Here is a 23961-nt window from a genome sequence, read left to right as displayed (position 1 = left end):
GATGTCCTTTGTTTGTATATGTTTGTCTGAACATTCCCAGTGATTTAAGATGTCTGAGTAACCTGATCATCAGACTGAAATGTGAAGTTCGTTTTTACTTCATTATTCAAATGTTGACATACACACTGTTTAAGTTTGTTTATTTGCACAATTATTAAATAGTAGGCAGAATATAAAATGGGATATTTATACTATCACAAGAGATGTGCAGGCAGAGCCAATAAAGCTCCCCTAGAAGAGAATCAAATCTCATCAGGAGCAAAATATATAAATAAAATCAACATTCATGCGCTTATCTGTGCAAACCAGAATCTACAATATTGTTAAATATAGGAAGGTACTAAAAGTTAACAATGAGGGGATGAGTTTACAAAATTACTGAGACTTAAATTCCAGATTGTTGGACTCCTGTTAGAAAATATAAATTGGCCGTTTGAAGCTCTTGAAGATTTGGGCCGAACCTGATGAACAAAAGATCCAAATCTTTTCATTATTAGATAGTTTCTCTGCCTGCAATAAAATAATACTCCACTGAAGTGCAGTAAATGGGAAGGTGGAGCTGACCCTAATGCTAGCTGCTAGCTTGGTTAGCATTGTGGATTTAGAGTCTATAGTTAACTGTGATGATGCTAATGCCAATGCTAAATTTCGCAAGTGAAAAACAGGCTTGAAATTATTAATACAAAATGTACTTAACAGAAAAACTGAGAAAGACTTGAAACTAGCGATTAAGATCATAAACTCATTAGGAAAATGTTTACTGAGGTAATAAGTCAAGTGAGAAGTAGGGTCATTTTCTCATAGACTTCACACAATCGGACTTCTTTTTGGAGCCAGTGGAGTTGCCCCCTGATGGCCATTAGAGAGAATGCAGGTTTAAGAGACTTCTGTATTGGCTTCACTCATGGATGTATTATAAGAGCTGGATAGGGCTCCGCAACTGAGCCTCGCAGTCAATTCTTCCCAGTGGCCACTCACGGTATTGCAGAAAAAAATTTTTTAAAAAAAATTACAATTTTCAATTACAATAGTCCAAACTGGATGATATGAACGCATGGATGATCATTTCTAGTTCCGGTTGTGAGACAATGGACAGGAGTTTAGCGATATTTCGTAGATGGAAAAAACATGTACGGGTCAATGATTTAACATGCTGATCAAAATGCATAGCCTGGTCAAATATGACACCAAGATTTCTTAAGTTTGACCTAACAGCTGATGAAAGGGACCCAATACTCTTAGCTACCTTGGGAGCTATACTGTCAGAAGCAATAATGAGAACCTCTGTCTTGTCAGTATTAAGCTGTAGGAAGTTGTTTGACATCCAGTACTTAATAGCAGTCAGACAGTTGCGCAGCACAGACAGTTTATCAGGGTTATCAGGCTTAAAAGATACATAGAGCTGAATATCGTTGGCATAACAATGATAGGAAACATCACTAAATTTGATGATAACCTGACCTAGGGGGAGCATATATAAGACAAAGAGAATAGGACCCGGAATGGAGCCTTGCAGCACACTACAGGAAAGAGCAGCAGTTTCGGATGAGTAAGGACCAAGAGAGACAGAAAAACTCCTATCTGGGAGGTAGGAGGAGAACCAGTCCAGGGTGCTCCCTGAGACACCCACATATTGCCTGAGCCTTTCAGTCATTATTCTGTGATCAACAGTGTCAAAAGCTGTGCTAAGATCCAGCAGCATTAAAATGGAGCACTCACCCACATCTGATGACATCAATATATCATTGGAAACTCTGAGAAGAGCAGTATCACTTAGCATTTTTTAACCTTTCAGAAGTCCACACAAGCATTTATACATATTCATACAATAATTTCCCTCACAGGTACAGATATATATCAGGTTACATCCAACTGTGGTGCATACACACCATTGCTTAATGAAAGTTAGAAATTTTCTCAGCATGGCTATGGAAAGTTACACTTTCTCACAGACTGAATGAGCTGACACAGAAACATGCAAACTGTGTATACTGTGACAGTTGTGTGAAAGGTAAAAAGAACTATATGTGAAGAGAACCAGAAATCTCTCAAAGTTAAGTGAATGCATTTTGATCATTTTGAAATTCTGATCACTGCATCAGCGCATTTGTAGCTTTAGAACACAACGGAAAGCAATAAGGGCCGAAGGCAGGATTTTAGAAATACTGAGGTCATAAACTCAGTGTCCTCAATGGTGGATACATGCCTGAAAGCCATGCCACATATATATGTGTGTGTGCGTGTGTATATATATATATATATATATATATATATACACATACACACTTAAACACATACATGTATATGTATATATACATACATACATACACACACACACACACACACACACACACATATATATATATATATATATATATATATAATTATATATATATATATATGTATATGTATATTCTTGATGGTACTTTAGTGTTTGTTAACTAAACAATAGAGAAGTAGTGTAGTCAAAAGTCTATAAAACAGAAACTATTTTACTCCAAGAGAAACAAGAGTGGTTGACCTTCTTCTCTTGCTGTTCTGCGATTGTAAACCACATCCCAACCACAGGCGTGCAGATCCCCAGCCTGTATGAGGGGGCTGTACAAGCTAAAAGTCATTCTGGCCATCTCACATACAAACATTTTCCTTTGACATATATATATATATATATATATGGTTTTGGTTAAATCATATAAATGCTACCCCAGACTTGAAGAACAGGACTTGCTTACATGGTTTTGCTTTCAAAAATATTTTCAATATTGAAATAAAACCATAATCTTTCTCTAAACTTCTCAAACTCACTAACCCAGAACAGGTGGGTGTGGAGGACAGGTGATGATGAGAGGTGAGAAACACTGGAAAAGGGAGGGAGTTGCAGACTTGGAAATGACACAAGAGCAACAGAGACTACCAAAAAATTACATTATATACCTCCTAATATGTTTTTTGAAAGAAAACAATAATTGCATTTCTTTTTGTGCTACACAGATCCTGTTCTGGGTTAGTGAGTTTGAGAAGTTTAGAGAAAGATTATGGTTTTATTTCAATATTGAAAATATTTTTGAAAGCAAAACCATGTAAGCAAGTTCTGTTCTTCAAGTCTGGGGTAGCATTTATATGATTTAACCAAAACCATCAGTTTTTGTAACTTGATTCTTGATGGTACTTTAGTGTTATATATATATATATATATATATATAATGTATGTGTGTGTGTGTGTCAAAGGAAAATGTTTGTATGTGAGATGGCCAGAATGACTTTTAGCTTGTACAGCCCCCTCATACAGGCTGGGGATCTGCACGCCTGTGGTTGGGATGTGGTTTACAATCGCAGAACAGCAAGAGAAGAAGGTCAACCACTCTTGTTTCTCTTGGAGTAAAATAGTTTCTGTTTTATAGACTTTTGACTACACTGCTTCTCTATTGTTTAGTTAACAAACACTAAAGTACCATCAAGAATATACATATACATATATATATATATATAATTATATATATATATATATATATGTGTGTGTGTGTGTGTGTGTGTGTGTATGTATGTATGTATATATACCAAGTACCATCAAGAATATACATATATATATATATATATATATATATATATACATACACATACACACACACACACACACACACACACACATATATGTATATATATATATATATATATATATATATATATATATATATATATATATATACACACACATAACAAATCTTGCCAATTTGTTATGTATGTAATTCAACATGGCAATGTAAGAATGTAATTTAAAGAAGTTGAAGGGAGGACATGGGAAATACATGTATCTTCTCCAAAACAGAATACAAACTCAAAATACACTCACTCAGAGTTGTGGTTATAAAAATGGAAAAAACATCGAAAAACTAGAATTTAAAACTATTGTTACCCATTAAATTGGGTAATAAATCTAATGACTCTCAGACTTTGGATACACAAGTAATCCATGTAAGTAGGATGAGTCACTGTTGGTTTGGCTCTGCACATGAGATTTGTTGACAATAAGAAAGATATAGAAAATTGCCAGATATATCCTGTAAACTTAAAGTATTTTGCTCTGTTTTATGCACATAAAGTTTGTGTACTGGGCATTGAAGGTGCTGTCGTGGCTATAATCTGCTAATGTGCTGCTTTCACTACACAGCCTGTGTATATGTTGTGTTGTTAAAACTCTCCACGGGATTCCAAAACTGTCAGTGCATGATGACAGGAAGAGACCTGCATTTAATCTTAAAATTACAAAATATTATTTTAATGAGAAATGTCTTTGCTTTGTTACATTTATGGTTTACATGTTAAATCAAGCCAACGCCAAAAACTGTGCTTATTAATTGAACCTCTAAAGACTTATTGTTCAGGAAATAAGGAAATCATTCTTTGCACAGTCATAGTTTGTTGTTTAACACACAGTTTCCTACAGTACACAAGTTTTATGTGGTTTTAAACTGGAGCTGCAATGAGACACAGTGACCAGATTGATCAGGTCACACCTGTTCCAGAATAATTTAAGAAAAACTAAAGTCACTAATAAAAAAATCCCCAACAAAACTCTCTCATGAAACATGGTGCACACTCAGTATCAACTGGGTTCTTGGAAACTCATTTTACTGGCTTGTCTCAAGTTCTTCATACTTTTCCCTGCTGATTTCCATACTGCAGTAAAATGAAATGAAACTGATACCTTCCTGAAAAAAGGTAATCAGTCTTTATGACTTCATTGTCTAATTTGATAATGAACAATGAGAAGTCTATAAAGTTTGTAGTTAATGGGGTCAACATCGAAAATCAGTGGTTTTTGGCAGCAGCATATATTCTGACCCTGTACCTGCTGAACGTCTGGATACCTTTAATTGTTTGCATTTTTTTTTTTGTTTAATTCAATGAATATGGCAAAGCAGGAAGGAGAGAGAGGATATCCTTTCCTGGTTGTTTTTTTCTGCATCCAGTGGTAAACTGGTAACTGCTGTTAACCCCAACCCGAAAGTCTGAAAAGAGTATATCTCACACTTTCTCACAGGAACTGTGTTTAGGCTTTAAATTATCTTTTGAAAACCACATCCTGCCAACTAGAGGTTGCTCACTGCCTTCACAGCTCGAAAACCACAGATGTTCTATCAGTTCATTTTCTGAATAATTTCAATTTTAAAAAAATTTGCATACTGTTGGCAACTTGTACTTTATTACATTTTAACTAAAAAAAATGAATTCAAGTGAACAACAGTGTGCAGAATTTCTGGTTCCTTTTCAGTTTGCAGAGTCTTTGGTCCTGTCAGAAAGATTTTATGGTGTACATAAACTTTCATTGTTAACAGTGCTAATGTTATGGTTAACAGAAAAAATAAAATGTACAATTGTTTTTTTTACAAAAAAATGTTGACTTTGTTGTGAAATTATTCCCAGCTTTGTACAGCTGCTACCTCCGCCAGTGATGTGTTTTTCTGTTAGACCTCTTCCTTTTTTCATTATTTGAGCACTGAGAGTCACTCATAGCTCACCACTACTGTTCCACCTTATTACAGGATAAAAAAGATCTCCTGGTCATGTGAAACTTACTCGTGTAAAGGTCAGCACTGAAAATGTGACAATTTCACAATAATATGTCTTAATCATGAAACACCAATTATATACAAACGATAACAGAGTCATCATCATGTTTGACAGATGACGCGGCAAAATTCGGGTCATGAGCTGTTCCTTTTTTTACCTACATTTTCCTCTTTCCATCATTTTGATAGAGGTTGACTTTTGTTTCATCAGTTCATAAAACTTTGTTCTAGAACTCTACAGCTTTTTTTTGCCAACTGCAACCTGCCTTCCTGTTTTTGAGTCTGACTAGTGGGTTTGCACATTGTGGTGAATCCTCTGAGGTTATGGTCATGAAGTCTTCTGTGGATCGTTAAAAGGAAACATGTACACCTACTGTAGCATAAGCATCTTGACTTGTGACTTGTGCAATCATTAAGGGCTTTTTCTTCAGTCAGTACACCAGCTCGTTTGTCATTCTCTAGTTTTTCTTGGCGTTTCTGTACTTCACTGTTGGTTTTGTTTACTCCACATATTGGCAAATAACTCCACCTCAATCTAAATGGCAACTCTAAAAAAATGTGTTCAAAACTGTTCAAATGAGCACTATCTGGACTGCATTGTAACTATATGTTTGGTGTATTTTGACCGTATATTCACAGCAAGTATTTTGTCTGGAATTCCATATTTTGGATTTATATTAATTACATTGATTGCACAAATTCCCTCAATAACAAGCTCTTTTTCACACTTTTATTTCATTTTTTGTTTTCTTGAAATAAGATCAATACTATGAAAAACTGAAGATGCAATACCACTAACATATTTTCTCAATCCTATTTTAAACTGTGGACTCTTGGACTTGGAAAAAGGTGATGACACATACAATATTTGGCACAAAATCTGATTGGTTGTGTGCTTACATAGCCAGGCCACTGTCAATCAAATGGACAAGATAGGTTTTTCACTTCAAACTCTTAAAAAATAATATCTGTGTTTGTCTGAACTTGGATGGTTTCATATTAAAGGGGAGGTATTATGCTTTTCCTTATTTTCAGACATATATATAATGTCACAATGTTGGATGTTCATGTTAAAAGTGGCCGACGTGTCAAATAACGGGGTAAACGTATGTAGCAGTAATCCCTGTGAGCAAAAAGTAGCAGTTTCAGACTGCTCTGAACGCTTGTTTTTTTTTCTACTTTCAGCCCGAGCTGATGTCAGTTCGTGATGGATTTCTTTATATGGACATCTGCTACGTGCACAGCGCACAATTTCGCTGCTGCGCTTAGGGAGCCATGACGCTCCAAATAGCTTCATACATTGTTGTTTCTACTGTTTTTTAGCGCCGCTAACGAAGCTCCGCTAAGCCATGTTTTTACTTCCTGTAAATTCTTCACAATAAAAGTCTCCCATTAGTTAGTCATTTAAAAGCTTTTTTGAAGCAATTTGAAGCAGTAGGGCAGGAAATGTTTTCTTTGCAATGACGGTGAAGTTACACAACGCTGATACGTAAAACTGGCCAATCAGAACAGAGTGGGCTCATCAGGAGGGGGGCCTTGAAGAGACAGGAGCTAAAACGGAGTGTAAGAGAAACTGTGTATATTGAGGGGCAGTATAAAGGGCCAGTATAAGATAAATAAGGAGTTTTTTAACTTTGAATCATGCAGAGCTACTCTAGTGGAGTCCAAGAATAAAAATTTAGAGCTGAAATGAGCATAATAGGTCCTCTTTAAGTCATAATTATTTATTGTTATTGAGAAGTACTTAAAGTGTGGCTTGATACCAGGCTGAAAAACAGTGTTTCTACCTGTCTAGATAAAAGTTTCCAGTGTGCAGTGGTGAAGGAAACAAAGCTTTCTGAAGCGCCGAATCAATGTGAAGCAGTTTTGTTGAAAATGGTTCACTGTTTGGATGCACTGATACAGTCATGATGGCGACATCTGCTGGACAATTTTTGGCATTTAATTTGTATGAATGGATTAAATCTGAGAAGATGAAACTGCTCCTAATTCAAATGGTCTAACTACTTTCATTATCGTTATTTTGTTCAATAAAGTCTACATTATAAAATGTGAATACTGTGGCAGACTGAAGCCACAGATATACTTAAGAGTGGACATGTACATGGACAGCTGTGGACGCCACGGTTGCATTTTAGTTCGGTTTATACCACTTCCTGGAGTCCACTTGGAGGATGCATTCCACACATGTAGGCCTGTCACAATAAATATCAATGTTCTGTCCCAGAAATAACTGCGATAAATGATATTATTGTCATTATAAGACTGTTTTATGCTACTGATATGTAATGATAATGTAATAGCATAATAATGCAAGTACACCCTTTCAAAGAGCAATCAACTTTTAATTCTTAAGAATATTCAAACATTTGAATTGGAATGTGAAAAAAAATCTTTTCTCTGAGCTGCAAGGTTAGTCAGGATAACCTGCACACAGCTCCCACCTCCAACTTCTCATGTAAACACAGAAGTGGCTGGACAGTAATGGTGGTGGCTTTTGGTGAGTTCGGGAGGGTGTAGCAACTCAACCTCGACCCTTATTCACCGGGGAGACATGGGGCGGAGGGGGACTGGGTTTATCAAAATGTTGAAACCTTCTGGAAACAACCTGCTGAAACAGGCAGACAGATTAAATGAATCAACTAAAACAAGAACAGCGGAAATGAAATAGGATGAAATTAAATTTTTTAAATGTCCAAATGATGAAAATGAGGTAAGCTTATTCCATGTTAAAAATTACTTTTTTGATATGAAAGAAACTAGTGCAGACATGAAAAAGTCTATAAATATAATATAAACTATATTACAGAAACCTCAGTGCAAACAGTCTATTTTCCTCCTGTGGCTGGTGGGAAGAGGCTGTTTTAATTAGTAAATACCACCTTAATAAAGCTTTTCTGATATATATGAATGAATGAATGAAATTTTTATTATTGTGTCATGCATACAACTGTATGCCCAGCCCGCATGGGCTTACAAGACACCATAAATTCCAACAAGCCAAGACCTTTCACCTTCAAGTCTAGAGACCATCATTAAATAGTACAGATATTCTAATTTACTGTATATGTATAAATGAATTAAACAGTTTCTGATTTATCTCTGCTTTTATTGAACTCTGTGGTGTTTTGTGATGCTTGTTGCAGGATGATGTTTCTTATTTTCAGGAGTGTGTCATGGTTCTGTCCCAGTCTGGCTCTGTGTCCCTCTACCAGTCCAGATGCCCTCAGACTTTTTCCCTGTTTGTTGAACTGGACTGAGTGGCAGTAGGCCTTTGAAGTTGATACTTAAATTTGCTTTCACACTAGTTATGAAATGTGACTGAGGAGTTTGACACACCCAGTTAAACGTCATAGATGAAGCAATTTATACACCAGGCAGTTCATTCTAGTTCTTCTGTATTTTTTATATTTATCAGATGTTTTTATCCAGAGACTGACAGATGTTTGTTCAATGGCTGGACTCTCTGTAACTCATCCTCAACACATTATGAAGAAGGAGTTTGTTTGGCATTTGTTTTTGTAGATTTGAATAATTGTGTTTACAGCGTCTTTGTGCCATGTGAACAGAACTGCATCATCATGAAATTGTATATAAGAGTTTACAGATTACAGTGTACTTGTGTATTTAAGTGTATTCATGTATATTCTTAGACAGATTTATGTATTTCAGTTTACTATGAAGAGGATTATGTTTTCTGGTTTCTTGGTTTTCTGCTGTTTTGGGTTTTTCTTGTGTCTGTTCTGCTTTTTCCTCCACACCTGCCCTGCATCATCCTCGTTAGCCCTGCCCTTTTCCCAGTGTTCTCCACAGCCTACCAGCTTCTTTCCTGTTCTCCTTTTTCATCTCCTCATTCCCCTCACTTGGGTTTCTCTGCCCTTCTCCCCACTTGCACCTCATCTCCCCGTTAGTTCAGTTAGTATTTCAGTCCTGTGTTTCAGTTCAGTCTGGTTGGATCCTTTGTTTTGCTGTGCCTGCATGCCTGAATCATTATTAAAGAGACATTCTTCATTTCATTCTGGCTTTTTTTCCCTGCATTTCAGCCCATCTCCTGCTACTCCCTTGACAGGGAGCAGTTTATGAATACAACTGCAGGCCATTTATAGCAACAAATGGGCTTCATAAGTGTAAACAGGACAAAAGGAAGTTTCCTTAATAATTATCATAGTATTTGTGTCACTGTGACTGGTGGGATGAGCACACGTGTAGACACATAACACAACGTATTTCTTTTCTAAATGTGACACATTTAAAGTTCTTGAAAGGCTCATTTCAAATTTTAAATATCAATTTATCTCCGCAAAACTTCTCACCTTGCAGCAGTGATGAAGACATGCATTTCAGGGTGTGTCAGTACACCGTGACATCACTGACGTGGTTACAATAAAGCACATTTCTGACTACACCCATCAGTGCTGCTAGGTGGTCAGAGGTGCAGCAGACTAGTGATGTTACACTAAAAGCAGACTACTTGACACAGTATCAACCTTTCAAGGCAAAGGCTGCAAAATGCTTCAATCATCAATAACAAGACCTCTCTAAACTGTGTCTTGTTATGTCACACAGAGGTTGTGCTGGTTTTGAATACTGCCACAGTATTTAAAAGCAGAAGTGTGGACTGTTTAAAAGTTTTATTCAACAAAATAACAATGAAAGCAGTTAGACTACTGTTTCATCACGGTCTCAGATTTAATCCATACACATGTAATGTCAACAATTGTCCAGCAGATGTCGCCATTTTGACTATAACAAATTCTTCCAAACAGTGAACCATTTTCAACACAATTGCTTCACATTGATTCGGTGTCTCAGAAAGCTTTGTTTCCTCCATCACTGCAGACTGGAAACTTTTATCTAGACAGGCAGAAACACTTTCAGCCCGGTATGAAGCTACTCTTTAAATACAACTCTAACAATGAATTATTATGACTTAATAAACAACCATCAAAGTTCAGACAAACATAGATATTAATAATTAAAAAGAATTTACAGTCAAAAACTTATCTTGTACATTTGATTGACAGTGGTCTGGCAATGTAAGCACACAACCAATCATCAGATTTTGAGCCAAATATTATATGTGTCATAACCTTTTTCCAGCTGAGCCCACAGTTTAAACCAAAGAAGAAAAAAAAAGATTACGATTAAGAACACAAATCTTCTATTTGTGGGTTCTTTATTTGTCTTTTGCCAGTATTGCATCTTTAGTTTTTCTCAGTATTTTGTGCCTTGTTTCAAGAAAAGAAATAAAATTGTGCAAAAGAGTTTGGGATTCAGGGAATTAGTACAAAATGTATCCAATGTAAATCCAAAATATGGCAGAATTCAAGTCAAAATACTTTGAAATTGTACACATACACAGTCAAATGCACCAAAACTACAGTAAAAATACAATCCAGATAGTATGTAATTGGACAATTGAACATTTTTGAGAGTTTCCATTTAGATTGAGGTGGAGTTGTCAATATGAAGGGTAAAGAGGTGCATGCAAGTGAAAAAGATAATAATGAGGCTGGAACAAAAAGGCAAATGTCTGTCAAAGAGATATCAAAGGTAGTTGGTTTGCCAAAATCAACAGTCAGATGAGCACAGGAAACCTAGAGACGAGCTGGTAGACTGAGGAGCACAAGTCTCGTGGATGGCCAGAAAATCATCTGCATGGTGAAGAGAAAGCCCTTTATGACTGCACAGCAAGTCAAGAATGCTCTCCAGGATGTAAGTGGACATGTTTCCTTCACCATATTCACCACAAGGTGCAAACCCCTGGTAAGCCTCAAAAACAGACAGGTTGCAGTTGGCAAAAACATTCAAAAAGAAACCAGTAGACTTCTGGAACAACGTTCTATAGAATGATGACGACGATGATGACGACGATAACAATGATGAAGAAAAGAATAAAGTGTGGAGAAAGAAAGGAACAGCTCATGAGCCTACCACCTCATCTGTCAAACATGGTGGTGCTTTTGTTATGGCCTGGGCATGTTGGGCTGTCAGTGGCACTGGCACACTGGCATTTATTGATTTTACTGCTGACAGAATCAACAGAATGAATACAGAGGTATACAGGAGCATTCTGTGTGCTCACATTCAGTCAAATGCATCAAAACTCATTGGAGCACATTTCATCATTCAGCAGGACAACCATCCTAAACATACAGCCAAAGCAACCAAAGAGCTTTTCAGAGGGATGAGGTGGAATATCCTCAACTGGCTGAGTCAGTAACCTGATCTCAATCCGATGGAGCTGCCTTCCACTCTGCTGAAAACCAGACTAAAGGCAGAGAGGCTCCACAACAAACAAGAGCTGAAGGCAGTGAAGGCCTGGGAGAGCATCACCAGGAAAGATGCAAAGCATCTGCTGATGTCTATGAGGCCAAGACTTCAGTTATTCTCTGCAAAGGATTTTCCACAAAATATTAAATACAATGATTTTGTTTGACTTCATATGAATCTGTCCAATTATGTTTGAGCGCCTAAACTTTGAGTACTATGTGTTGATATTAACTGTCTCAAATTAAAGCTGAGACTTGGCACTTTAATGTAGTATCCATTATTTTATTTCAAATTGAATGTGCTGAAGCACAGCGCCTGAGAGCAAAAATGTATATCTGTCAAAATACTTATGGTCTGGACTGTATATAATAATCCCCTCACTTATTTATAGTCTCAGCCTTACTTTGAATATTTGTAAACTGTGGAGGAGTTGAAGGACTGTATGTTTGGTAGGAAGGCAGGTCACTCAGTAAAAACACACAGAGCAGGATTCAGAGTTTTAACTTTAATCAAGAAAATCAGTTTTACATGGCAAGAGTCACTGCAGGCATTACAGACAATTCAATAGTTCCACTCTTCTCAGTAAATGCTTACTTCAGTTCATCATTTAGGTGCATATGTGTTTATATGTGGCATTTGCTTTACTCTGTCAGAACTGCTTGTCGGACGTTTGAATAGCTTCAGAAATGCCAGAATCAGAATTAGGGGAGCTTTGTACAACAATTTCTGTAACTTTCTGAAATTGACAAACTAACATTTGTACAACATTGTAAACAATAACTTTTTAGCACAAAGTCAAGATGTTGTGCTACATGTCACAACCACGTTTCCACATGTGCAGTGGCATCTGCTGTACAAGGAACTCTCCTGAGACTGAAACTGTGATCGCTGTTATTGGTCTTTGGAGCAGTTTCCAAACAAACTACCATGACCATTGTCTTCAGGACAAAGGAACATGTCACCCAGTGCAGCAGTGTGGCTCACTGACATGTTTTTAAATAGCTTTTGGACAATAACAGAGGTCAATGGCACAGAAGAATAAGATATATTAGGCTTTGGATAAACACAGTACTTGTAAGTAGATCGATTCATTGTTGGTTTGGCTCTGCTCATAAGATTTGTTGACAATAAGAAAAATATAGAAAATTACCAGCCTTATCCTTTAAAACTGAAGTAAAGGTTTGATCTTTGTAATGTTCCTTTGCTGGAAAAAGCAGGACTGAAATTTAACATGGATATCACACTGGATTTAAAATTCTGGGCAGGCAGGCAACTAAATTTAAGTAATTTTGCATAACAGTATCTGGAACAAGAAAAAAAAATTGTTTTATCATCATTAAGTTATAGAAATATTTGAGACATTGATTCTTTTATTGCACTAAGGCAGTTTTGGATTGTGTCTGACTTCATAGAGTTATTGTGATTAAAAGAGAGATGCAGCTGTCTCTTTAGCATAACACTGATAAATGATATCAAAGCAAGAAATGATGCAGCAGAGAACAGAAATGGACCAACAACTGAACCAATAGACTCATGAATTAGGAGTTTTCATCAAGTTAGTCACTTTTCAGGTAGTCTTCACTAATTAGATTTCATCTGCACTGCAAGCACATATTTTGATGGGTACTTTTACTTCTAAATAAGTATCTACTTGTTACTTACATATAAAATAACAACACTACTGTTTTGGGTTACTTGAAATAACTCTAATAAGAAAGTTATCATTATGTAAATAGATGTATTTGTAACTGAACCAGGCAGGATTATCAGTAGCTAACTTTTTTTACTAGGATGCTGCGGTTATGGTTAAAATTTATCAAGCTAAAACATTCAAAATGTTGAAGACATCTCACTGTGTATATGAATGAGAAGATGATAGACGTATTTGGCTTATTCACACACACTACACATGTGCTTTTGCTATTTTGTTAGTTTCTCTTTGTTCTAGTAGACGATAAGAGTAATGAGTCCAAACAGCAAAGGCATCACATTCAGTTTGACAGACCAGGCTGAGTTACAGAAGCTGCTTCCACAACATTTTGATTCACTGAGGAATTTAAAAGGCAAATCAGGCAGGAGCTCCATGAGAGAAGCAAGTTCACAGAGGTTTGCAGAGGCACATCCAAAGATATGTGTTTTGCCATCCTCATCTGTCATTGTGGATGACAAAATCACCGTTAGACCACAGTGTTTGAAAGTTTTTTCAAATTTAAGCAGCAGGAAATGGCCACTTTGAAGGCAGCAATAATGTGTTTTGAGGCACAAAATGATCATGAGGGCTCACCAGTCCAACTAAAGCAGCGGTCCTGCACTCCCACACACTGTAATGTCTTGTTACACACAGCAGAGAATAGATCATCACAGGTGAAACACTGCAGGTTGTTTTTCTTCTGAACATCAGGGTCTGAAACAGAACAGGAGACATGGCAGAAACTGTACAAGACACAAAATGACTTATTGTTTTTCACTGTGACCAACATTAGACTGATACTACATGTGAATGTGATTTTGTGTCTTTAAAAAGGGAAACTTTTCTCTTTACTTACAAGGAATGACTTGACTGTTGCAGCGATCTGTGTTGCACAAATGAACAGATGCAGCCATACTTGCTAAACCAACACTGGATGAAAATGTGTGCTTTCCTTCACTGAAAATGGAGGATGGCAAACACCACCTGATGGTGTCCTGAGTGAAAGTCCTATCTACATATCCTGTAAAGTAAAACACAGACCAAACACTGTAATGCAGAAATTCCATTTAAAACTGAATAAGTGAATGATATTAAGGAAAAATCTGATTTATTTTTATACTTTGCACAGATACCTTGTAAGGCAACAGTTGCACACAACTCAGTAGAGTTACATGAACGTAAGGTCTGTTGCTTTATGTCAGTCCCTTTACCATCCCAACACTCAACAGCTTCAGCTGCAATTTATGAAATTAATAAGTATGAGTTGAACAATCAACATGAATCCTGTTTGTCATATTAACACAGATACAGTATGCAAAGTTAATCTGATGAGAGACAACCCCAAATTACAACACACAATGACAGAATGATATTTAAGCCAAAATAAATTCAATAAATTCTTCTTAACAAATATATAAAATATCAGAAATCAGTCATCAAATTAAATGACTGCAGCCTTTAGATGTACAGTTTTCTGTCATGGTGACGTCTGCATTACCTCTCTTTCTAAAAATGTTTAAAGAATGAAACAGCACTATGTAAAATGATGTTAACTGGGACATTTCTGTGACCAATAAAGAAAAACTTTTGTTTGGGGAAAGATTGTGGTTTTGTTTTAGTATTGAAAAAGTAAACATGTCCCGTTCTTCAAGTCTGTGTTGATGTTTTTATTATTTAACCAAGACCTTAATCTTTCCCTTATCTTAACAAAGTGCTTTGAGTCCCTAAACATAACTATAACTATGTTACTATAAAAATATTAATCATGCTTTAGTTGACATGAGTGAATATTGGAGGAAAAACACATTAAATATGTTGACAGTGAACTTTTTGTAACTTGATAGATCCATAAAAGATGTTTCTTCATTATGCTGATAAAAAAATGAATTATGTGCAGCATGAAGTTTCTAAACATATTTGCTGTTGCAAATGAATCTTTTTAGTCATTTTATGTTATTCTGTAGATTTCTGTGGTTGCTATAACAAACAAAACATAAATGATGATGATGATAAACATGAGCAAACTACCTGACATGACGGGTACCTGCAGAAATGCTGTTTTAAGAGTGAGTGAGGTTACCTGTGCTGGAGAGTGTCCAGATGAGAGTGAGAGACAGGATCAGCTTCACCATGATGAGTAAATTTGCAGATTACAGGAAATATTTTATATAGTGAACCTGTGTTTAAAAAAAGGAAGTTACTTGACACATTTGAATACCAGGGTTATTATTTCACTTTCAAAGCAGCAAAATTAATGAACTTTCTTGCTGTAAACAGCTGCAATACACAGTTCAACAAGACATCAACTCCTCGTCTTTTCCACCTGCAGTAATGTCTGGATGAACACTGATAACAGCTACACTTCAGTACAGAAATGAGAAGACATGATACACATCAGCAATTGAGTTGAGCAGAATCAAATGCAACTATAACGTTATGAAATAACTATCATAAATTATTATAATGAAACATCAAAACAAAATAAAACAACAATTCCTTCAAGGCATCAAAAAGAACATCAGCCTTGAGCGTCATATCAATAAAATTTCAGAATTATTTTAATAAAACTCACCCGGTCAAAATTCAACTCTCCCAGTTCATCAGCAGAAAAAGAAACACTTACAAAAATGTGTTGAATTTGTTTTGAAATGGCTCCAAGATAATCGTTACTCTAAACTGAAAATTGTCCCAGAAGAACACTTATAAACCTGTTTCACTTATACCTCCACCAATGACGTCTCAACCTCTGTTTTTTCACAGCCTAAGGGCACAGTTTTACTTCTCTACATGATACTGACAACATAAATTTTTTCTAAAATTTTTTTTTGGGGTGGGGCATTATAAATTCTGCATGGAGGAAGTTTATTTACTTTCACTTTCAGGTTTGCAGGGTCTGGATTCTGGGAAATGGTCTCTCTGTAAAGTCATTAGCCCAGGTCACAAAACTTCCTCTTGTGTTTTTGAGCCAAAGAGGAGGAGCAGCTGTGACATGAGTTGCTGAACACATTGAACTTTTAGTCCACTCTGTATTTGTTATTTCACTGTTTGTGATGTTGAAGATATTAATTGCATAAACATAATTGCATGATTTAATTTTAGAATAATTGTAGTTTTTGTTTATCTGTGTGATTGCTGCAAGCGTTTGTTTTTGAATATCTCCTTCCATTGGTTACCATAGCTTTGTATGCATGGAATAATAATAATAATAATAATAATAATATTAATGATAATAATAATGTCAATAATAATAATTATAATAATAATAATAATAATAATAATAATAATAATAATAATACTTTTTATTTGCATTTTATTGCTTTTCAAGATAATCAAAGATGCTTGATATATATGATTGCATAACTGAAATAACTTCAATGCATCATCCAATTCCAACCTAATTTGGGAAAGCTGCACAGACAGGGACACTGAACAAGGACTTATAATCCGATGCAATTTCACCCATAGGTGTCGCTACAATAAAAATAACATTACTGCAGCAGCTTGCAGCAATCATACATTTTTCTTCGATCAAATGCACATTCTGGTCTTTCCTGTAGTCTGTCTCAGACTCGTTTAATAAACATAGTTTAGTCACGTTCAGCTTTGTTTTGTTGAAATCAGCTTTTTCCATCCTGTCCCACAAAGTTGATACAATCCAACTACATTGAGAAGTCAGATTTAACACTTAGACCCACTTCTCTGTGATTTAAATGTCCTTTCTATTTCCGATATAAATAAGTATTTCACATGTGTTTTTATCTACAAGTGTGTTTATGAGCTGGATTTGGTACCAATAACATTTCATAGATTTTTTTCATAGATTATGTAATCAGCACATATAACACCAAACATATAAACAATTTTCATCTTAATAGATTAAGAACAACTCTGTCAATTCTCTATCTGAGACAGGAAAGCTTAGCTGTGATGTAAGTAAGCAGTTTCTTTAATCGATAGTCAGTCATGTTAACAATTGATCATCGGTTAATAATTAATAATTTATTTAATACATTGGATGTTTTCCCATAATAACACCATGTTAACCACTGACGTTATCTATGTTCAACCCAGAATAGGAGTAGGCTACATTAGGAGTTAAAAGAAAAGATCAAGTAAACACCAAGATACTTAAATGATAAATTAACACAAATAATGACTTAAAGGCAAACTGTGTTTTTTAGGAAAATCCCACACAGTTTGCCTTTAATTTTAAATTATTCAACAACTTGCTCGACAAAATCCAAAGTATTAAACATAGCAAACAGCTGCACAACTTCCAGCTTCACTAGAGGCCGTTAATTAGATCAGACTAGATGTGTTGGACATATCTAACAATTAACATTTAATACATATTGCCACAGCCTTAGTTTGAAAAAATACTCATCTAAAAAGAAAAATCTATCTCTGCTTGACAGTGGAATAGGCTGCATGTCTGTGTGTGTCTCTACATAGTTTACAAAGTTCAAAACAATGTGTTTTGAACTTTGATTTACAGAACAGATATAAATGCTGTAACAATAAATATGATATTTATTTTCAGTCGGACTTTACTGAGCTACCACAGTGCATGTCTTTTGTGTCATTTTATACAAGATTTGATTTTAAACTGTGAGATATCCACTAAAATTAAAAATAAAGTTCTGGATATTTGAACAAGGTTTGGCTGCATAATATGAGGCAGTTCAACCACGTCCTGGAGCAAGACATTAAACCTGTAACACGACTAAAATATCAAAACTATAAATTCACAGTGTAAACAGAGCATGTCTTGCTGCATTTCATCAACATTCAGCTCTTTTTCACTGGCACAGATTACACTGAGCACCAGCAGCAGGTTGTTTATGGCTCATCAGACGATTTTCTTTCATGGCCAGTCAAACACTCCTCCAGCTGCTGCATACCTAAATATAAAAAATACCTAAAAATATATATATTTGATGTGCCTCCCCTATTTTGCACCACCCCCTCCCTCTCATAAATAATAGATAGTCCCTTACTGCCCCTCATCAATTAAAATGTAGGTTAATTGTCTCCTCTGAATATTAATGTTGATTATTATTCTGTGTTATGTCATTAAATTAAGTCATTAGATGCCAAATAACAGATTTGAGTCAACTGGACATTTGGAATATCATTATCATCAGTTTCCTAGAGAGCAAAAAGCCATGTGAATAGAAATGATGTGAATGTTAAACAAATGCAACAGTTTGTAATTTGACTTTCAAACTTTAATTAGGTCTCGTTATTGATCACAAACAGCAGCCAATAAGAAAGCAGTAATTTTGTGCCAAACAAGAAGCATTCTTATCAGGAAAAAGTCTGAGGCTACTGGAAAAAAAGCAAAAGGATATGTATTCATAGCTAAAGTATTCAGTTCAGTGGCAGCATCTTTTCTTGTTCAACATTGATGTATTTTTTGTGATCTTGGTGTTGTCGAGGATGAATTTCATTTTGTATTTCACTTCCCTTTGTACAATGACTTAAGGAATTGTTTGTTTGAATAGTTAGAATTGAAAAACCCTGATTTGTTTTGGTTATCCGATGTTGAGGTGTTGATTTGGCTCTTAATATGGAAATTTTTATTTTACGATTTATAGGAGATGCTTGGCAGCTACCACAGAGAACATTGTATCCATCATAACAAGACATTTCTTCCATGTAAACTGAATGTTCTGAAATGCTGTATTTCTGAATCTGTGGGACTGTACATTATGATATACACGAGAAGCTCAAAAAATACCAAGGGCTGAAAGAGGAGCTAGAAAAGATGTGGGGAGTAAAGGCAACAGTGGTGCCACTTGTAATTGGCGCACTAGGGGCTGTGACCCACAAACTGGGAGAGTGGCTCCAGCAGACTCCAGGTACAACATCTGAGGTCTCTGTCCAGAAGAGCGCAGTCTAAGGAACAGCTTAGATACTGCACAGAACCCTCAAACTCCCAGGCCTCTGGTAGAGGACCCAAGCTTGAGAAAGAGACACCACCCCCCATTAGGGAAGGTTGAGAGGGGGAGTTTTTATATTATTATTATTTCAAAACTATATCTCAAACTTATGTCTTAGGTACTATGAGTCCATGCTTTAGACTAGCGTTTCTCAATGGGGCATTCAGAGAATGTCGGGGAATGTTTTTGAAAGAGGGTTGTTAAGGTGTTCTTGGGGGGAGTTTATATGTGTCTGCTTTTAATGCCAGTGTAGTCCTACACTTTGAATGCACATTTTCTCAATTTCATCATTAGTCTTCAGCACTGTCAAGTCTATTTCCCTCCATTTTACACATGTAAGTACGGTCAATTTTGTGTATTGGGCTCTGAGCGCTTCGAAGATGCACAACACTGCACCTGAACACCTCCCGTGTAGAAAGATGAGGAGACTCTGCTGAGGCTCTGCCGCATTTCGATGCAACGCAGTCACCAGAACAAAACCTTGGCATTGTATGTTTCTGTAAACCAAGGGTACATTAAATGTCTATGTTTCAATGTTGGCCATTATCAGTCGAATAATGATTATGATGATATTATGATGTGACAACGCTGTGGTTAAGGTCTGGTTTAAGCCGGCTTGGTTTCGGGGTAGTCTCAAACCATGCTCACTGCTGATTTCCAACTTTCTTCCAACAAATTGCCCAACCACCCACCAACCCTTCCTCCTCCTCCTAATATGAAAGTCAGCTCATATAGATGTCATGTGAACTATGTCACTTTAGAAATGTTGATATGATACGTATTGTTGAAATGTTAATATGCTACGTATCTGTGGTTTGCAGAAACGTAAAATACCAACGTTTTATTCTGGTAACCAGGCTGTTTGCTGTCATTTATGGTCGTGCTAGCTTCTCTGTCCTCTCCTCTGCTCTATTTGCCGGTGTTTGTGTTTAGCTTAATTTGTAATGTGTATTAAAATTTGGCAAATTCCTGTTAACTGAGCTACTGGCTGAAACAGCCCCTCCTCTCAACCAGCAGCAGAGGGAGGAGGAGGAGGAGGAGGAGGACAGGATGATGTCTGTGTTCTTCATTCTTTCTAAATTTCACTCAGTCTTTTAATTTTTATTTCTTCAGAAATACCATTTTTACCATTTTACCATTTTACCATTTTACCATTTTTTAAATTTTTACTGACATTTTTAATTTCTTTCAAGTAAGATATCATTGAATTTATAATATAAAGTGACTTCGCTGGTGGAAACATTAATGTTGCTTCTGTAAGAAACTATATTTTGTCATATTTAAAATATAAATCTATTCTAATCCTGTTCTGAATTTATTCCTTTTTTTCCAATTCAAAAAGCAAAACTTTTTAGTAATGAAAAAAAACTCAGCATAAATACATTCATTCCACCAATGCGGTCAACAAAGCAACATAACACATCACTATAACTACCATCTCTACTGTTAACAGATCATTTTAACATGCACTGACACAAACATGGTGATGCTCAAAATAATCAGAATCAAGCTGATGAGTGAAGGTGAAATTAATCAGCAGCTTCAACCAGGAAACCAAGCAGAAGAACAAACATTTAACTCACAGCAGAAGGTTTTTAAAGTCTGTTGATTCACAGTCTCAACTTTCTGTATTCATCTTAACCTGAAGATCTGATAACAGAAAAGCAGCTCTGAACTTTGGAACAAAGAATCTGTAACAAAAATCAAATATTAACAGATAGTATAAATTAGTTGGATCATGAAGTCTGATGTGTGCCTTTTATTCCAACAAAGAAAGAGAAAGTGCTGAGAATACATTAATGCAGTCTGTTGCATCTCAAATTAAAACAAAATAAATTGTTTGTAGGTAAGATATAATAATAATGATAATGATGACAATAATGACAATGATGATATAAAATTCCAACCATAGCTGTCCCTACAGCTGACTAGTGGCTACAGCCTAGCTATGGGAGGATGGAAAGCTGTTCAAATCCATTCATTAGATGTCTGTCTTACCAATATTTTGTGATTATTATTTTTCATGGCACATAGTGTGTTTTTTAAATACATATTGTAATGATAATAGTCCAAAATTGTATGAAAATGCATAGTTTTTAGTTAAATAACATCAATTTCTAGAGGGAAGACCCCAAAACTACTGTGGGCCTTTGAACTGGTTATTTTATTTGACCGTCTCTGCCAGACCGCTGCATGTCTGATTATTTAATCAACTGGATAGCATCATAAAACAACAACAATCACATCATAGCAGCAAAATGGCGCAGAACAAGAAAAAATGCTGCCACTATTGTATTGAATACCTTAGTTAAAGATACATATCCTTCTGCTTTTTTCCCAGTAGCCTCAGACTTTTTCCTGATAAGAATGCTTCTTGGCACCAGCACCAAATTACCGCTTTCTGATTGGCTGTTTCGTGATCAATAATGAGACCTAATTAAAGTTTGAATGTCAAATTTCAAACTGTTGCATTTGTTGAACACTCATATCATTTCTATTCACATGGCTTTTTGCTCCCTGGGAAACTGATAATGATATTCCAACCGTCCAGTTGAATCAAATCTGTTATTTGGGATCTAATGACTTATTTTAATGATATAAAACAGAATAATAATCAACATTAATATTCAGAGGAGACAATTAACCTACATTTTAATTGATGAGGAGCAGTAAGGGACTGTTTGTTATTTAAGCTGCTGCAACAATGTTATTTTTGCTGTAGCAACACATATGAGTGAAATTGCATCGGATTATAAGTCCTTGTTGAGTGTCCCTGTCTGTGCAGCTTTCACAAATTAGGTTGCAATTTGATGATGTATTCAAGAGTTATTTCAGTTATGCAATCATATATATCAAGCAGCTTTGATTATCTTGAAAAGCAATAAAATGCAAATAAAAAGTGTTATTATTTTTATTATTATTATTATTATTATTATTTGCCATGCCTACAGAGTTATGGTAACCAATATAGACAAACGGTAGGAGGTATTCAAAAACGCTTGCAGCAATCACACAAATAAATAAAAACTAAAAGAATTCTAAAATTAAATCATGCAATTATGTTCATGCAATTAATATCTTCAACATCACAAATAGTGAAATTACAAATACAGAGTGGACAAAAAGTTCAATGTGTTCAGCAACTTACTGCTCAGTTTGTCTCGGATCAGGAAGGGAGGACAAGTTCTGCTTCGGTTTCCACTGCTGCTCTATGCAGAGGAAACACAAGAGGAAGTGTTGAAATATGACCCGGGATAATGACCTCATTATAAGAGAGACCATTTCCCAGAATCCAGACCCTGCAAACCTGAAAGTCAAAGTAAACAAGCTTCCTTCATGCAGAATGTATGATTTCCTGATATCCTTCCAGTCTTTGTTGAGGTTTTTATCATTTAACCACAACCATTGTCTTTCCCTTATCTTAACAAAATGCTTTGAGTCCCTCATTAATCATGCTTTACTTGACATTGTTACATGTTAGTCCTTTTAGTGTTTTATATTAGTTTGTAGATTTCTGCAGTTGCTATATAAATGATATAACAAACAAACAATAAATGATGATAATGAACCTGAACTTGAACAAAAGTCAGCACCTGGTGGACAAACAGCAGAGGTAAAATATTAGGAGATTTAAGTACCTGACATGACAGGTACCTCAATTTTTCTTTCTCTCTTTACCCATTCCTCAATGTACAGATGTCACTCATTTCATTTGTCTGCTTTACCAGCGCATTACTACGGTGCTGCTGCGGCAGTGAAAGAGAGGGCTGCACCGGATAGATAGATAGATAGATAGATAGTAGACGCTAGGTGGCAGCAGAGTGCTTGAATCCTGCTGACAGTATTTCATAATAATACCCCCTCCAACTACAATGTAGTTGCAATGGCAGAGTGGCGCTGTCCCTATGTCCACCTATAACTCCACCGGAAGTACAACAACTGCAGAAGAAACTGACGGACAGCCATGACAGAGCTGGATGGGGTGCCACCGCTCAGCCATGCAACCGATTATTTCCCAGTTGTCACTCATGGTATTGCAGTGAAAATCCCCTTTTGGCCCAAAAAGCATTTTCCCGATAGACCCCCACTTTAAAAGAGAAAAGAGATTTGTAAAACTGATAACAGGACACCTGGAACTGCAAACAAGGTCAATTATGATTCTTTCTATTAGGATATTTTTATGGTGTTAAAACTATTTAGTTAAAACTAACTATTTACAGACAAATGTCAAGTTACATGACTCTTAAAACACAATGCACAAATAAATGCAGAGTGATTTGTATCTGCAACTTATCATTTGAATAAATGTAAACTGACTTGAAAATATGCGTCAACAGTAATAAATAAATACCCCTATAATATCATTTGTATAAATACATTGTCATATTTGTACTCAAACATCCCCACTGCAGTAACCAAGCGGAGATGAGCCTCCTGAATTTGCACCCAAAATTCTGTCAAAACTTCATTTACACTTTCCACTGCA

General features: G+C 35.9%; 1 protein-coding gene across 6 annotated transcripts in view; it reads right to left on the bottom strand.

The window, feature by feature from the left end:
* LOC122988678 overlaps positions 1-22664 on the bottom strand; it is a 177704-nt gene extending 155040 nt beyond the window's left edge. Inside the window, exons 1-6 of one of the 6 annotated variants that reach the window (XM_044361182.1) lie at positions 16404-16665; positions 15614-15710; positions 14667-14768; positions 14390-14554; positions 14128-14247; positions 12334-13999 (exon numbers count right to left, since the gene is read on the bottom strand). In XM_044361182.1, coding sequence (XP_044217117.1) covers positions 13788-13999; positions 14128-14247; positions 14390-14554; positions 14667-14768; positions 15614-15665 — 651 coding nt within the window. In that variant the 5' untranslated portion in view covers positions 15666-15710; positions 16404-16665 and the 3' untranslated portion in view covers positions 12334-13787. Of the gene's footprint in view, positions 1-12333; positions 14000-14127; positions 14248-14389; positions 14555-14666; positions 14769-15613; positions 15711-16105; positions 16178-16403; positions 16667-21058; positions 21213-22623 lie in introns of those variants that run through there. The other 5 variants (XM_044361181.1, XM_044361183.1, XM_044361178.1 and 2 more) reach the window with 5 other exon arrangements.
* Positions 22665-23961: the final 1297 nt, after the last annotated feature.

The sequence above is a fragment of the Thunnus albacares genome, chromosome 9, assembly GCF_914725855.1.
Source record: "Thunnus albacares chromosome 9, fThuAlb1.1, whole genome shotgun sequence".
NCBI classification, from domain to species: Eukaryota; Metazoa; Chordata; class Actinopteri; order Scombriformes; family Scombridae; genus Thunnus; species Thunnus albacares.
The sequence above is the reverse complement of the archived record's forward strand: the minus strand, read 5'-3'. Positions and strand labels throughout refer to the sequence as shown.